Source organism: Onychostoma macrolepis, chromosome 20, assembly GCF_012432095.1.
Source record: "Onychostoma macrolepis isolate SWU-2019 chromosome 20, ASM1243209v1, whole genome shotgun sequence".
NCBI lineage: Eukaryota > Metazoa > Chordata > Actinopteri > Cypriniformes > Cyprinidae > Onychostoma > Onychostoma macrolepis.
In genome coordinates this window covers 16757651-16772765 of record NC_081174.1, presented here as the reverse complement: position 1 = coordinate 16772765, position 15115 = coordinate 16757651, and the positions used below count along the sequence as shown (strand labels likewise).

General features: G+C 38.7%; 1 protein-coding gene across 3 annotated transcripts in view; it reads right to left on the bottom strand.

Moving 5' to 3' along the window:
• syne1a (spectrin repeat containing, nuclear envelope 1a) overlaps nt 1–15115 on the bottom strand; it is a 147269-nt gene that overhangs the window by 64913 nt on the left and 67241 nt on the right. For all 3 annotated transcript variants that reach the window (XM_058755665.1, XM_058755666.1, XM_058755667.1), the window contains 14 exons: nt 14265–14624; nt 13040–13176; nt 11501–11678; nt 8841–9023; nt 8038–8181; nt 6838–6993; nt 5398–5562; nt 5086–5258; nt 4793–4946; nt 4478–4621; nt 2732–2896; nt 2310–2627; nt 2057–2212; nt 481–651 (listed from right to left, as the gene is read on the bottom strand). In XM_058755665.1, coding sequence (XP_058611648.1) covers nt 481–651; nt 2057–2212; nt 2310–2627; nt 2732–2896; nt 4478–4621; nt 4793–4946; nt 5086–5258; nt 5398–5562; nt 6838–6993; nt 8038–8181; nt 8841–9023; nt 11501–11678; nt 13040–13176; nt 14265–14624 — 2604 coding nt within the window. The remainder of the gene's footprint in view (nt 1–480; nt 652–2056; nt 2213–2309; nt 2628–2731; nt 2897–4477; nt 4622–4792; nt 4947–5085; nt 5259–5397; nt 5563–6837; nt 6994–8037; nt 8182–8840; nt 9024–11500; nt 11679–13039; nt 13177–14264; nt 14625–15115) is intronic.

Here is a 15115-nt window from a genome sequence, read left to right as displayed (position 1 = left end):
TTTTGCTTGCATAATATATCTGTGTGTTCTGTGTATATTTATTATGTATATATAAATACACACACATACAGCATATATTTTGAAAATATTTACATGTATTTACATGTCTATATTTATATTCATATAATTTATATTATAAATAAATATATTTAATATATAATCATAACATATTTTTATGAAATATACACATGCATGTGTGTGTATTTACATATACATAATAAATATACACAGTAGACATACATTACGTAAACAAAAACTTTTATTTTGGATGCGATTAATCATGATTAATCGTTTGACAGCACTAATATATATATATATATATATATATATATATACACACACACACACACACACACACATACGTATATATATAAAATATATATAATTTTTTTCTCCCCTGTGGGTTTGAGTCCCTTTTGTATGTAAAATTTACATGGACATGCTATGTACAGTAACATTTGTGTTTTCACTAGGCCATACCTCTAGCCTCTTCATCTTCTTTTCCATTGTAATGCGATCGAGAGCCTCTGTCCTTTCGGTAACGATTTTGAAATTCTTCCTCGCAGTGCTCAACCAATCAGAGAAGGTCTTGAGAGCATTTTGAGCCTCTGTGATGTTCTGCATCTCTTCCTGGAGCTGTTTGAGTGTATCCTGAATGACGGAAGTATAAATCAAAAGGCTCATTGTCAAGAACGCTCGCAATTCTGTCTCATCAGCATGAAGTGTTTTGATTGATCCAATGCCGCACACTCGCTAGCATTCACCGCTGGGGGCTTGAGGCTAAGCTATTTTGCCGCATTCTTCACTTGACATGCAGATCCCTCATGCACGTGGCACCAATTAACGCTTTTGCGCTGTGCTGCGTGCACACCTATCTGCAGAGACGTAATAGCTCTTGACTGCAGTGCATGTGGCGGCCTGTTGTTTCTCACAGAATAATTACACGCGCTATTCAGTGTCGCAGCCAGGGTGTGTGTGCATGTTAGAGAGAAGTGGGCAGGAAGGAGAGGTGTTACAGCAAGTGTTAAAAACAATTCTGCTGCTACGACAAAAGCAGCAGCACAGATTGATGGGCAAGATTGAATCCTATATTGTTTAATTACAAGCTAAGGTCTCAATGTGGGCGAGACATTGATTTTTCTAGTGTGTAGGTTTTTTTTTTTTTTTGTCATCACAGAGGGTCACAGGAGCTGGTTTACCAGGTTGGACAACTTCCAATCTTTAGATGGCTGAGAAATTAGACTCATCAGTGTGCTTTGGCAGCAAAGTGAGAGGTGAGTCAATGACACCAGGTTCTATTAAAAGAAACGTCATTGTAGAAACAGTAGAAATTTCAAGTAGAAATTTAAATTAAACTGAAAATGTTTCATTATTTAGCCAATTTTAATACTTAATTTTAAGTTCTTGTCATTTTGTTATATGTATTTTTATTATTAGATTGTATTTTTATCGGCTTGGTTTTTATTCCTGTACATTTCATTTATTTTATATCAGTTTTAGTAATTATATCAGTTAGTTGCCAAGACAACATTTCTAATATTCATTTACATTTTTTAAGTTTTATTTTATTTAATTTTTTATTTCAGCTTCATTTCAATAAAAAAAAAATCAACAGTATCAGTTGTAGTTAACAATAACACTGGGAAAGAGATTGAGCGAGGATTTGGGGAGAAAATTGAGAGATCCTCAGCGTAAACCAGAGGAATAATTAGTGGGATATTGTTCAACCCATGCAAAATAAGGTGCCCAGATTGTAAAACCACAGCGTCTGTTGTATTTTTCACACTGCAAGAGCAGAATTAAAAAAAACAATAAACAATCCAAGAACCTGCAATATGAATATGAATGTCATGTGTCTCTATAATTAACAGGACAATTCAAACACCAACTGATAAAAAAAAGTGATGGAAAATGATTACATTTAGAAAATATTTATTTTATGCACATTATTTGTGAAAAATTAGTAAAAAGACATGGGCAGCATACTGAATGATGCTGCATACTTTCCTGAAATAATCAAGTACATAAACATTGCAAATGCACAAGGCTGACTTGCCTGTATCTGTAGAAGCAAGGCATGGTAGCGGGCAGTGAGCTGGGTAACCCTGGTACTGATCCGACCACTGACATGAGCATCCTCGACGACTTGCTGTGCAAGAGTACTAAGGCCTTCCACCTCGGCCTGACGTTGAGCAGCCTCAATCTGCCACCTCTGAAGTAAGGGAATGATGGAAAAAGGTCAACATATTTACATGAAACCAGAGTACTATAAATCTGAAACCATCAGGCAGAAGTATAATGCATCATACCTTAAGGTGTTGAAGCTGGGCCTCCTTTGCAGTGACATCAGAGCGACGGTGGCTTCTCACCTTAACTTTGAGCTCTATGTCAACCAGCCACTGGTCTAAGCTTTGGAATAAACCTTCAAGTTGCTGAACCCTTGCGAGGGCCTGCTCCACCTGGACTTTGGTCTCACCGAGCCGGTCTTGGTACCCCTGCCATTCCGTCTGTGCTGTTTCCAGAGCCCGATCCTCAATTTGAGGGGCACCCCATGGAATGACTCTCTCTCGACTGGCAAGAACTGAGCTGAGCAAGTTATGTCCCTTAGGGCAATGTGACTGGAGCATCTGGAGATGTTATTAGACAGAAAGAGCAAAAAGTAAAGATTAGGTAGTGCAGAATATTTCTTTCCTATAATATTAAAGCCGTAAAAAAATCGTGTTATATTAACCTGCAGTTCTTTTAACGTGTTCTCCAGAGCATTTACATCTTCATCCAGGGGTGAGAGGAGGGCCAAACTGTTCTGCTCCTGCTCCAGCCAGTCTTCAAACATGTGCAGCCCACGCTGGTACTCTTGATGGAGCAGAACCAATTCTTCTGCCTTACTGACAGCAGCCTGAAACACCAGCAGAGAATATTATTTCAAATTTATTCCACAATAAGTGGAAACAGAGTAAAAACAGAGCCTAACACTTTTTTAGCTGTTTGGTTTTAGAAGTATTTCTCCCATTCTTTTTCTCCATAGAGATAAAAAACTTCAATAAAGAGTTTTGAGCCACAAACCACATCAACTAGATCCATATATATATATAGTTCATGTGCAATCCTGGAAGGTCACTGCTTAGCTCTTTGGCCGCAAATTCATTTTCCATGGTAACAGAAACTTCTCTGATTGCTGAATGATCTTTTCAGGGTTATATTTGGTGTAGCTCTTCACTGGAAATTTGGTTATTACATTTTTTTTTATTGTAAATCATCCTGATTTATGGCTTCTACAAAAACATTGCTCATTGTAGGTCTGTGTTGAAATTAGTGCTGGGCGGTATACCGGTTCATACCGAATACCGGTGTTTATTTTTCTTATGATATGAATTTTTAAAATACCGCAATACCGGTGTTATTTAAATAACGTTCGGAACGCGACACACTGTTTGAGAGGGGTCTCTTTTCACTATTGCATTGTGGCAAGAACACAGCTGTATGTGTTACTAAGCGTGAAAGTTCTGAAGCTGTAAACTAGTAGAACGTGATGACACAGAAGGACTCATCCACAATATCCACCGCGCGCCGCCACCAGCTCCCGCGACTCACACACACGAGCGTGATTTTAGCACTATATTTAGCAACTTTCAGACCCTTTTAGCGGCTTTTATTCCATAGAATATACAAACTGACAAACCTAGCGAATGTTTTGGATAAATCTTAGCTATGGTTCAGTTGGAAGATGTCGCCAGTGCTGCCCCGCGAGCGCGAGATCTGACTCCCGGCGCAGCGTCGCGTCTCTCTGCGTCTGTTCTGTGCAGCGAGCGGCAGAGAAGCACCGCATTCATTTGGCCGTACCGCGACTGTTTGGAATTATAAATATGAGCATAGTTCGTCTGTTAATATTATGCACTTTTTTTTTTAGTTTACTCAGACGCAGGCAGTGCGCTGCATGAGACAAAAAAGTAATATAGCCAAAACCACCGCATATAGCCGCTCTTTAGTATAACGTTAGATGCATGTTGATTTTATCAGACGATGTCGCGATTATAAATGAGAATGACTCCTGGTTAACATGTATTAATGGGTCGTGTTTAGTCACTATTTAGTGTGGAATTTTTCTACAATATTCGCTCATCATGACAGTAAAATAGGGCATTCTAAGTCAATCTACTGCAGTTTTTCCTCTCTCAATCAGTAGAAAATGTGGTTAACACCCGATCATGCATGAAAAAAATAAATACCGTCATATACCGTGAAACCGGTATAATTTTGAAAAATACCGTGATATACATTTTTGGTCATACCGCCCAGCACTAGTTGAAATATTTATGTTATTGTTAAAAATCAATTTCCCTGTCAGCAGGACTCCACTGTTGCACTCCATAACCACTGGTTGGTTTCATCATTTTAGTTTGTGCTGAATAATTCTTCTTGACCACTCAAAAAAAATGTAAGCACTGGTCTGCTGCCTAGTTTGACATCCTTGGCTTACCTTGGCTTTGTCTTTAATGGCTGTATATCTCTCACTGAGTTTCTGGATCTCCTGTTGGGTGGCTGTATGTTCAGTCATGTTGGAACCCTTGGTTGCAATGGTCTCTAAAGGGCTAGAGTGGCTAAGCACTTCCTCATAGAGGAGCTGTACAGAACATAGCAATTAAAGTAATTAATACTTTGAGATTTCAATTTCAATCTCAGAACTGTAAGAATATACAACTGTAACCTAAATAACAAATCCAGTATAAAATAATAATATTATAATCATATTATATATGCTTGTGCAAGTATGCATATGAAAAGTATTAATTACTTTGGCACGGCCTAGATTGGCTGTCTTGTCCCTCATTTCTGCGTAGTGTTTGTCGGAGTTTCCGAGGCTCTCTTCTACTCGCTCCATCCAGCACTCAAACTGACTGACATCTTCCTGGTAACTGGTCCAGTGTGACAACGCACCTTCCAGCTGGCTGTAAATGCGACACATAAACGAGACATCTACGGCTTCCACATAGACACCTGATGAACACGTATCTGAGGAAATGCTCAGACAAAAGCACTGAAGAAGAGATAAATAAACACAGAGTGATAGACAGAGACTTTTCTGACCTTTTGCACTGTATGGATGTTGACAAGAGTGATTCCCAGGAGTCTTTGAGGTCCTGGATCTGCTTGCGAACCACTGGTACACCCTCAGCCGAGGTGTTCCTCTGGACAGACTCCCCTCTGGTGATGAGCATCTTCAGTTGGATTTCTCTCCCCTGACAAGCGGCCAGTAAAGTCTGTAATCAATCAGAAATCCTATTATACACTCAACATGTACAAATAAAACTTACAAACTAATTCACGAAAGCCAAATCCCTTGAAGGTTGTCCTTAAGATTTAGCAACAGTAAAATGTGTATAATAAATGAGGATGTACCTCAAGCTGGCCCATTCTGGTGATAAGCACACTCTTGTCAGATGTGGGGCATCTGCAGGTCTTGAGGACCCGTTGGGACTCTGAAACCCAGTTCTGAAGTTCCTGAAGGCCCTGTGAAAAAAGCTGATGCTCCCCCACAACTCGTTCTACCCTTGACACTTTCTCCTGCAGAAGGGGGTGAGAGAAGTCAAGACTAGAGTAAAAGACTGGACAAATGAAATCTATTACTTACACAGGTGTCTGTACGGATGCACATTAATGATACCATATCGGTTATCAGCTCATATCAGAGATTTTTAAGTTTATTGTTATCTAACAGTTGGATATTTAATTGTGCATATTTCCTAATTTTACACTTAGATTACCTTTTGCAGTGATCTAATGCTCACTTTTTTTAATAACATTTATTATGTTTTGTTAATATTACATGTTATTTAGCAAATGTCAAAATAAATATACATTTTTCATACTGTACATTATCATGTTGCAATGCCTAAATTCACTTGCAGCAGTGTAGTTTTTAGTGTTTTATTTTAATATACATTAATAAAATAATACAGAGTTTTAATATAAAACATTTATTGGTTATTTGGCCATAACATGGAAAGAATTATTGGCATTAGTCTGAAATGTAATATCAATGCATCCCTAAGTAAATTAGTATAGAATTAGCTTTTTTATAAAGTACACAAACTTTCAAAAGTTTGGAGTTGGTCAGATTTTTTAATGTTTAAAAGATAATCTTTCAAAGAAAATGCTGCATTAATTTGATCAAAAATAGAGTAAAAGAAAATCACAATTTGAAATGACTGTTTTCTATATTAATATATTTTACAATTTAGATATGCTGCTTAATATTTTTGTGGAAACCATGACACATTTTCCTTCAGGATTCTGTGATGAATTGAAAGTTTAAAAGAACAGCATTTATTTAAAAAGAGAAGTTCTTTTGCAACATTAATGACTTTACTATCACTTCAATTTAATTGATCAATTTAATGCCTCCTTGCTAAAAAAAAAAATATTAATTCATTTTTAAAAAAAATCATACTGACTGCAAACTTTTAAATGATAGTGTAGACAATCAGTCAAGAAAATAGAAACAAATTTAATTGATCCGAACTACTGAGAAAAGAAATGCACAAATGCAACAAACGACTTTCTCCAAAATTCAAAGCATATCAATAGAATCTTACCACTATCAGTTAGCAGTTTATATAGAAAACCTTAAGACTATAGAAACTGAACAGTCTCCAAGACTTAAAACAAACCTGTTACCGAGAGTTAAATAAACAATGAAAAATGTAAAGCAAATAGTAACTCTCCTAATAGATCTCAACAGGCCATTAATAATGAGCTCATCTTCCATCACTATCAGCGGTAACGATGAAAGAGTAAACAGAGGACTGATAAGGTAAACAGACAGGTAAAGGAGGTTACCTTAATCAGGTTGCTCAAGGCCAAGTAGCATGCGGCTAGCTGGCAGACCCGATGCACAAAGCTCTTCCCAGCACCCTGACCCTCCCAGAGGCCATGTGCTCGCCCTCTCAGCTCTGCCAGTTCAGACTCTCTGGAGCGCATCTCCTCCAGCAGCGTCTGAGGGTGTGCAAGCAGGGGTCACGAGGCAAGCAGGGGTCACAGAAGAATAAAGACGAATGTTCATGCCATGAAAAACCACACTAAAAGCCAACATGAGCTTTTGAACATATCGATTGAGATGGACAAGTCACATTCTCCAAACAACAAACAAGTTTTACTAAACACACTTAATACATCAGGGCACAAAAGACCACCACAAGGAAATTTCTTGCTTCTTTTCTCTAGATGGAAAAAGAGCAGACTGTGAAATTGTCAGTTAGGCAGACACAGTTCATGATAATAGAGTCTATCATGTTGGGTGCACTCTGGGGATAAAGGGATTAAGAGGGAAAGTGGGTAAAAGCAGGGGAAGGGGAAGATGGGAGGGGATGGATAATCACTCAGAGGACCTCCACACACTGTACAGATACACTGTTGGAAATGTAATTGCCAACAGAGCAGACAAAAGGGCCCAGCAGGTGACAAAGCAATACAAAAATAGAGATGAAAGATCTTGTGATAAGGCAAAAATAGAAATGTTTATCTTTACAACCTCTATTCTACATTCATATTATTGTCAAATTGTTCATTGGGGGTTTTGTTCTTTGAGTGCAGTTGGAGAGCGAGAAATTAATTGCATGTCAGCTTAATCCTCAATTGTGGCAAAAAGCTTGACTCAGCGGAATCATCAGTGACAGACATGGTTTATTTCATTATCTCCAGCAGATCCTACTTCTGTTCAACTCATTTAATTGAGCTTAAGTACTGCAAAATCCACTGCCACAGTTAGCTGATTTCATCTGATCATTTAATTACATGTTTAAAAAGCTAGATTATGTTCAAAAGACATGAAAAGAAGAAAAATGTATTTTTAATAGTCTCCAAATGTTTAATGCATAATCCATTGATCATAAATCAAATGTTCTTCTGTCAACTAATTAAATTACACTGATTTTCAAGGTACAGTCAGTGAGGACTGGAATCTTAATAGTAGTGAGTGATTTCATTGTGGCAGCTCTTATGAGTAAGTATAAATAAGTCAATAAGACTATCTAGGTTTACCTGAAGTTTAGAGAGCTCTAGTCTTTTGGCAGGCAGGTCATGGAGGCGAGCGCTGCTCTCCTGCACACTGATCTCAGTCCTGTTCAGCCAGTCTTGAAGGGGTTCCACACTCGCCTCAAAGTCCTGCATCTGAGACTGCAAGACCTAAAAGTACATATTCATAGATGTTACACATGTTCCTTAAGCTGTATATGGTTTTTAATTTATAAATAAAATAAAATAAAACGGTCCAATTCTTGCCATTAACAAACCACTAACTACGTCTTTTGCCTCAATAAACTCCTAATTTTCTGCTTATTAATAGTTAGTAAGGTAGTTGTTAAGTTTAGGTATCGGGTAGGATTAGAGATTGTAGAATGTAGAATATGGTCATGCAGAATATGTGCTTTATAAGCACTAATAAACAGCCAATATGTTAATAATAGGCATGCTAATAAACAACTAGTTAATAGTGAGAACTGGTCCCTATACTAAAGTGTTAAAAATAAAATAAAATAAAATAAAATAAAATAAAATAAAATAAAATAAAATAAAATAAAATAAAATAAAATAAAATAAAATAAAATAAAATAAAATAAAATAAAATAAAATAAAATAAAATAAAATAAAATAAAATAAAATAATTTTAGAGACACTTTTACTTATTAAAAATGTAAAGTGAGCAGGGTATTAAAATAGTAATATGCAGAGATGTCTTTAAAAAATTCACTCTACTCTACTCAGCTAACTCTACTAATAAAATAAAAAAACATATATACACGAAATACATAGAAACGTATGTACTCATCTCTATGCAGCTATACCTGTAAGGCCGTCTCTCTTCTCTGTAAGCTGTCCATCAGGCTCTTCCAGTCATCTTTGGCTGCATTTGCTTTGGTCCTGATCGCCTCCACTCTGTCAGCAGGCACCACGCTACTAAGCTGCTCTCCATAGGTCAGGACAGCGTTCAGTCTGGTCTGGCCCTGCTCCTTGTCACTTTTGAACTCCTGTGGAGCAGAATGAGCAAGACGTCAGCCACACAGACACAAGTAGACTATCACAGAGCAGAGGGCAGCAAGTGCAATGAGTCACGTCCAGACATTGACAGGCACCCAGCAGGGATCTCCCACCATCTGTGAGGCGTGCACATCCCATCTTTTTTCCGTCTTTCTCCACTCAAACGGTACAGATGCAATTATGTATGACCCAAAGCATGTCTGCCGCTGTGTTGGTGGTTCAGGGCAGTAAGCCATGCGGAAACATTGTTCCACATTTGAAATGTATTTGATGGTAAATAAAAAATGAGAAGCGTTGTTTCCATCTTTCATTCTCAGTAACCCTGTTCCACTTCTTTCTTCATATCTCTCCTTTTTTTATTGTTGTACATGACCTATGCTACATCTAGGCCCACACAGAATCTGTGCTGATTTGTGCTTTTTTTCTCTGCTGATTGTGGGAAAAATATCTGCAGTATTCTGTGGAATGAATTTATGTATGGAGACAAATGCTAAAAAGAGCTTGATCTGGTTTTGCTTCAGGACCCAGATTTTTCATTGGACGGCAAGTGGTGACCCAAAACAGTGCCAAAATTAGCGTAAAAATGGAATTTTAATGGTTTCATGGTCTCAGCAGCTAAATATTTTCCACACTAACCACACACTGTGGTCAAAACAAATAACGTTTACCCTCATTGCAAGTGAACTTGTATTTAGTCTTGGTGGTGAGGACATGTCATGTAACCTGTTCATGTTGGTATCTGCCTAATGTGACTAGCTAGCTGTGACAGAGGAATTTGTAGCAAAACACAGATTGGACTGTTAAGCCTTCTGTGTTCATAACAAAAGAGACAGACAGTAAATGTATTACCCTTTCTTTTTAAAGGTGGGGTAAGCGATTTCTGGTAGCCAATGTTGATATTTGAAATCACCAAAACAAACACGCCCTACCCTAAAAGGGTCTCGCCCCTAATTTGATAGCTCCGCCCCACACATATGTACGTAACCCAGGCAACGATTAGTTCTGTGGAACAAAGCAAAACCAATGTTACACCGTGTCTACACCGGACGCGAGCGGTGCGACAAAATACGACTGAAGTCATTATAATCAGTGATGCTGTTTACACTGAATGCTGCGCAGCGCGACAAATCCCCGACAGAAAACTGCTGCCAAGTTCTATTTATGACCTGCTGACACAAATTTCAAATGATTTTCAACGGTCGCTTTATCGCGTCCAGTCTAGGCAGACTTTAGCTGTTGGTGGCGCAGCGCATCCAGTGTAGACACAGTGTTACTCACCTATCGGGAAGAAACAAAGCAACCTCGGCATCCGATCGCAGGCCTTGCGCTCCCCGAGTTCTCTCCAGCGCTGGAAAGCTGATCCGATATTTACAAGGGTCCTACTTCTTGCCTTATCGTTCCGCAGACGTTTTTCTCTTTTGTTTTTTATCCGCCATTTCTATCTTTCTGTCGCTCCGCTCAGCTCATCCTGTGCACTGAAAGCACTCTCCTCCACATCATGAGTAGACACGCCCCTTACTGCTGATTGGCTACAAGTTTGTTTTGGTACTCGGCCCCGACTCAGTTTTCTAAAGCGTTTTTTAAAAATGACATACCCCACCTTTAAGGCTGAAAAATTAATGTCACTACATTGCAAAAATATCTTTTTTAAATAAAATATAATAATAAAACAAATTACAGTTCAAACTGTAACTGCTCAAAATAAATATATTAAATAAATAAATTGTAAGAAGTACAAAATGAAATAAATTATAATAAAACAAAACAAATTGTAACATAAAAATATAAAGAGAAAATTTTCCGTATTTACATGATACAGTATTTCTGATGTACCGTGAACAGAAGGTTAACAAAACAAAACAAAATCCATCAGGCACATGGACCCTGAAGATTTTGATGTCCACAACAAAAGATACCAAAAGGTTTTTTACTTCCTTTTAGGCTAACATGGTAAATTGCATTTTATTATTTCCATTATTATTTTATCCGGACAGACCAGTGACCCATTTTTGGGTCACAACTGAACAGTTAAGAATCACTGACAATGACACTATTATGGGAAGATAGAAATAAAAAGCCAAAATATTTAAGAAATGAAATTTGAGATATTTTCGATAATCTGCAGAACTCTCAGGTGATTTCCGTCCAGGTCTAACTATGTCTCTTTCATCATAGCTATACATCATTACTGTGCATTTTCCCTGCACTCTCATGGGTTTTCTGCCGTGCTAATTGAAGTCATAAATAGACCAGTCTGGCACATCCTTGGCTGAATAGTGGCCTCATAAACTGGCCCATGGGACATAAGAATGGGCTATCATTTTATCAAATTCTGGCTACTTTTACATGACAGGAATAGAGACAACCTGCTGTGGCCTGGCAATGGCTATGTTCCAGGAATCTTGAAATTTGCCCAGTTAGGATGAGGCCTCCTGGACAGAGTACTGTCCACAACCATTCCACTCACCTGGATCCGCTGGAGAGCGATGGAAGCATCCTGGATGCTATGAGGGGAGTCAAAGCATTTGGCGGTAGAGATGTTGGCATTGACCATCCACTGCCGGAAGTCATGCAGAGAAGAACGGAAGCGTTGTTCCAGCAGCTTCTCCTTATTCTGACATTCCCGGGAGGCTCGTAAGCTTAGGCTAGGGAGGAAGATGCACAGAGCGGTATTAGAAAAGGAAAGGGTGAAAAAGGGGGATGGAGGTTAAAATGGGTGAGTGTAGGGGGGCCGATAGCGCAAGGTGAGCAGACATCTGTTTCAATGACAGGTTCTCTCAGAGGGAGATTTTGGGTATCAGAAAGTGAAAACGCAGCAGAACCTGCACACAAAAACATACACTAGCATGTCTGCACACAGATACACACTCACATACACGAATGCGGATGAGGTTAAAGTGGGCAGTGGAGGGAAGATAAGCATGTTTTTTGCTGCTATACCTGAAAAGCATGCTAACGAGGCAAAGCCTGCTGTCATGACAGGTGCTCTCAGCTGAAACGTTCACTTTAGATGCAGCGCTATGAGGTGCAATATATCACAACCATTCATTCACCTCAGTGCACTAAATTTCTGTGTAAATGCATTCCGTTAATTAAATATAGCATGTGTATTTAATATACAAAACAAACAATTAAATATTTATTTATTCATGAATGAATGAATAAACCAATAGAAAAAACTAAAAGAATGTTTTTTACATTTTCAAAACAAACAAAACAATATTTGCATTAATTTACCATTTTTAAAATTAATTTCTCTATTAATTTATAATAATATTCTTGCATTTATTTTCAATGTTATAGTTTTATAAATTATATTTGCTTTATTATTAATATTATTATTTTAAATGAGTTTTTTCTGGTAAACACACTGTTTTTACAAAATCTTTAAGGTCAATAAACACTGTAAATAAAACGGCTGAATAAATGTTTTTACATTTTCACAAAATGTAGGCCTCAATTTATTTATTTTTATTTATTTATTATATGCATTACTTGCTGTATAAATGTATAATACATAATTTATAATTTATTATAGAATTTTATAATACATATAATATATTTTTATTTTCAAAGCTAAAAACCTGTTATTTTGTTATTTTTATAAATTATTAAATTAAATAAATATAAAATAATATTACTTATTAGATACTAGAATAAATAAATAGCATTTTATATTTTTTAATTTGAATTAATTTTTTAGCTTTACATTATTATAAATTATTTGCTTCTTATTTTTAATATGTTCTCTGCATGTCAGCATACAGTTTTTACAATGTCCAAAATCTTTTAGGTCAATAAACCTTACAACAATTAAACCAACCACATGCTGTAAGCAGTGGAGATATTTATGGGAAGCTCTGTATGAAACATCCATCTTCTACTTGTCTACAAAGGCCAAACAAACTTTCAAGGAATGGACAGCTAAACAAAACCAGGTGGTGACCATTTGACTTCAAAAACCTTTAACCTCATGCATATGCGTTCATGTCAGCGGCACACTCACCTGTTGTGTAGCTTGATGAGAGCGCTGACTCTGTCCGACTGTGGACCCAGATCGCTGGAAAACCCACACAACTCATTGAGCTGCGCCTTCAGCTTCTCCTCCATAACTTCAGCTGTCTGAAGCCCCTCCAGAACACCCTGACAAACACACACAAACACACACAGCAGGGGTGAGTGTCAACGCACCGGACACACTAGACACCTAAAATCTCATTTATCAGCTTCTTCATGCACAGTTGTGCACACACACACACACACACACACACACACACACATTTGAGCATTAACACACAGCTCCATTCAACTCCAAGACAGGGCTTCTTACAAAAGCATTTCTGTTCTTCAACGAGTCCAGGAAGCCTTCCCACTTCTCCGAACATGCCTGAGATTATACAGAACCAAAGTGGTGCCTCTCTCTCTGTGCTTCCACCCTCCCCCTGACCCTCTCTTTAAAAACAAGAGGGAAATGCTTCCCTGACTTCCCCCTATAGAACACTTCCTCCCTCAATCTCTCTCCTCCTCTTCCTTCTCTCACTCCTCCCTGTCTTCCACTTCGCACGCCGCAGTTCTCCCTCTCTTTCACACTCTTCAGCGGCTCTCATTCACTCTTCCTCGGCTTTGACATGTTCTCTCGTTAGCGTTCCCACTCTTTCTCTCTCCCTCCCTTTCACATTCTCCCCTCCTTCCTCCCCGCCTCCTCTCCTCTTCTCTCTCCCGGTGGGAGTCAGCTGTCAGATGTTGAGGAGCTTGAGCCGCGCAAACGAGCGTGTAACACAAACAAGTCCGGACACCGGAAACACGGGATGAGAGAAAGTACAAAAAAAAGAAGGAAACATTGAGGGACTTGAGGAAAAACGGAAGAAAAGGAGGAGGAAAAATCTGCAAATTTTTTTAATTATCTGAGCAGCAAGAAGCAGATGGAAGTATAAACAACCTCAGCAGCAGGAAAACATATTAGGACTCACTGTAGTTTATGAGAAAGAGCCAGACATAACGAAAGCAGACAAACAAGAGAGGAAAGGGAGAAAAGATATGCTCTGCACTATATAAATATTATGTTCTGGCTATAACCTTGTAAATGAGTGTATTGATAATAAATGATAAAATTCTTCACCAAACTGTGTGACTTTCCAAACAGTACGTGTGAGAGCTTACATAATATACACTGTAATTAAATAGCATTTACCTTATACACTCCCCCTTCCCTCTTCATCTTTCTCAATTACCTTGGCGACCGTCCATCCCTCCACCGCCGCAGCTCCGCTATTCCTCCGCTCGGCGCTGCTCAGTCCCTCGCTCCACTCCTTCAGCTGGCCCTCCAGCTTCTCCATTTCTCCCTCCAACTGCGCTGTCAGCCGTGTCTGCTCCCGCTCGGCCCCTGTCGCCGCGGCAACGGCGGTCTCGAGGGCGTCGCGAGCTCGTAGCGAAGCTCCCTCCCACTGGTGCAGCGCTCGCGCCAGCGCCGCCACTTCTCCATCCATCAGCTCGCAGCCCGCCGCCGCCGTGTGCCTTCCGGCTCTCTCCGCGCTCAGCCGCACGCGCCGCAGCCGCTCGCGCCCCTCGTACGCGCCGCGCTCCAGCAGCTCCTGGAGGAGGGAGGGAGGGAGATGGAGAGAGGGAGGGTAAAGTTGCTACGGAAACTGCGGCATCGGTGGCTGCTCGTTATCCAAGTACTGCTGCCGCCGCTCGTGATTCTGAGACTGACTGACTGTTCAAGCGTGCTAAAAACTCTCACATCGGATCTGTTCCTCACGCTTCAGAGGATAAACTCTCCTGTCTGCCACCTCCCTATTTTTTTTATTCGTCTTAATTACCATAATTTTCCTACATGAACATCTAGGCCTACTTGTTTACTTAGTCTAAGCAATTGGAAATCCATTCATTCATTCATTCATTCAGTAATGATAATATCCAATGTAAAATACATTTTTTAATAAATTATGTTTATTATATATATAGCTATTAATAAATGAAATTAAATGTTAGTTAAATAAACAAAATTAAAATTAAATACAATACCAGTGCAGAAAGTTGCAGTTTTAAAAATACAAAACAAAAATGAATAAAAGTGTAATAT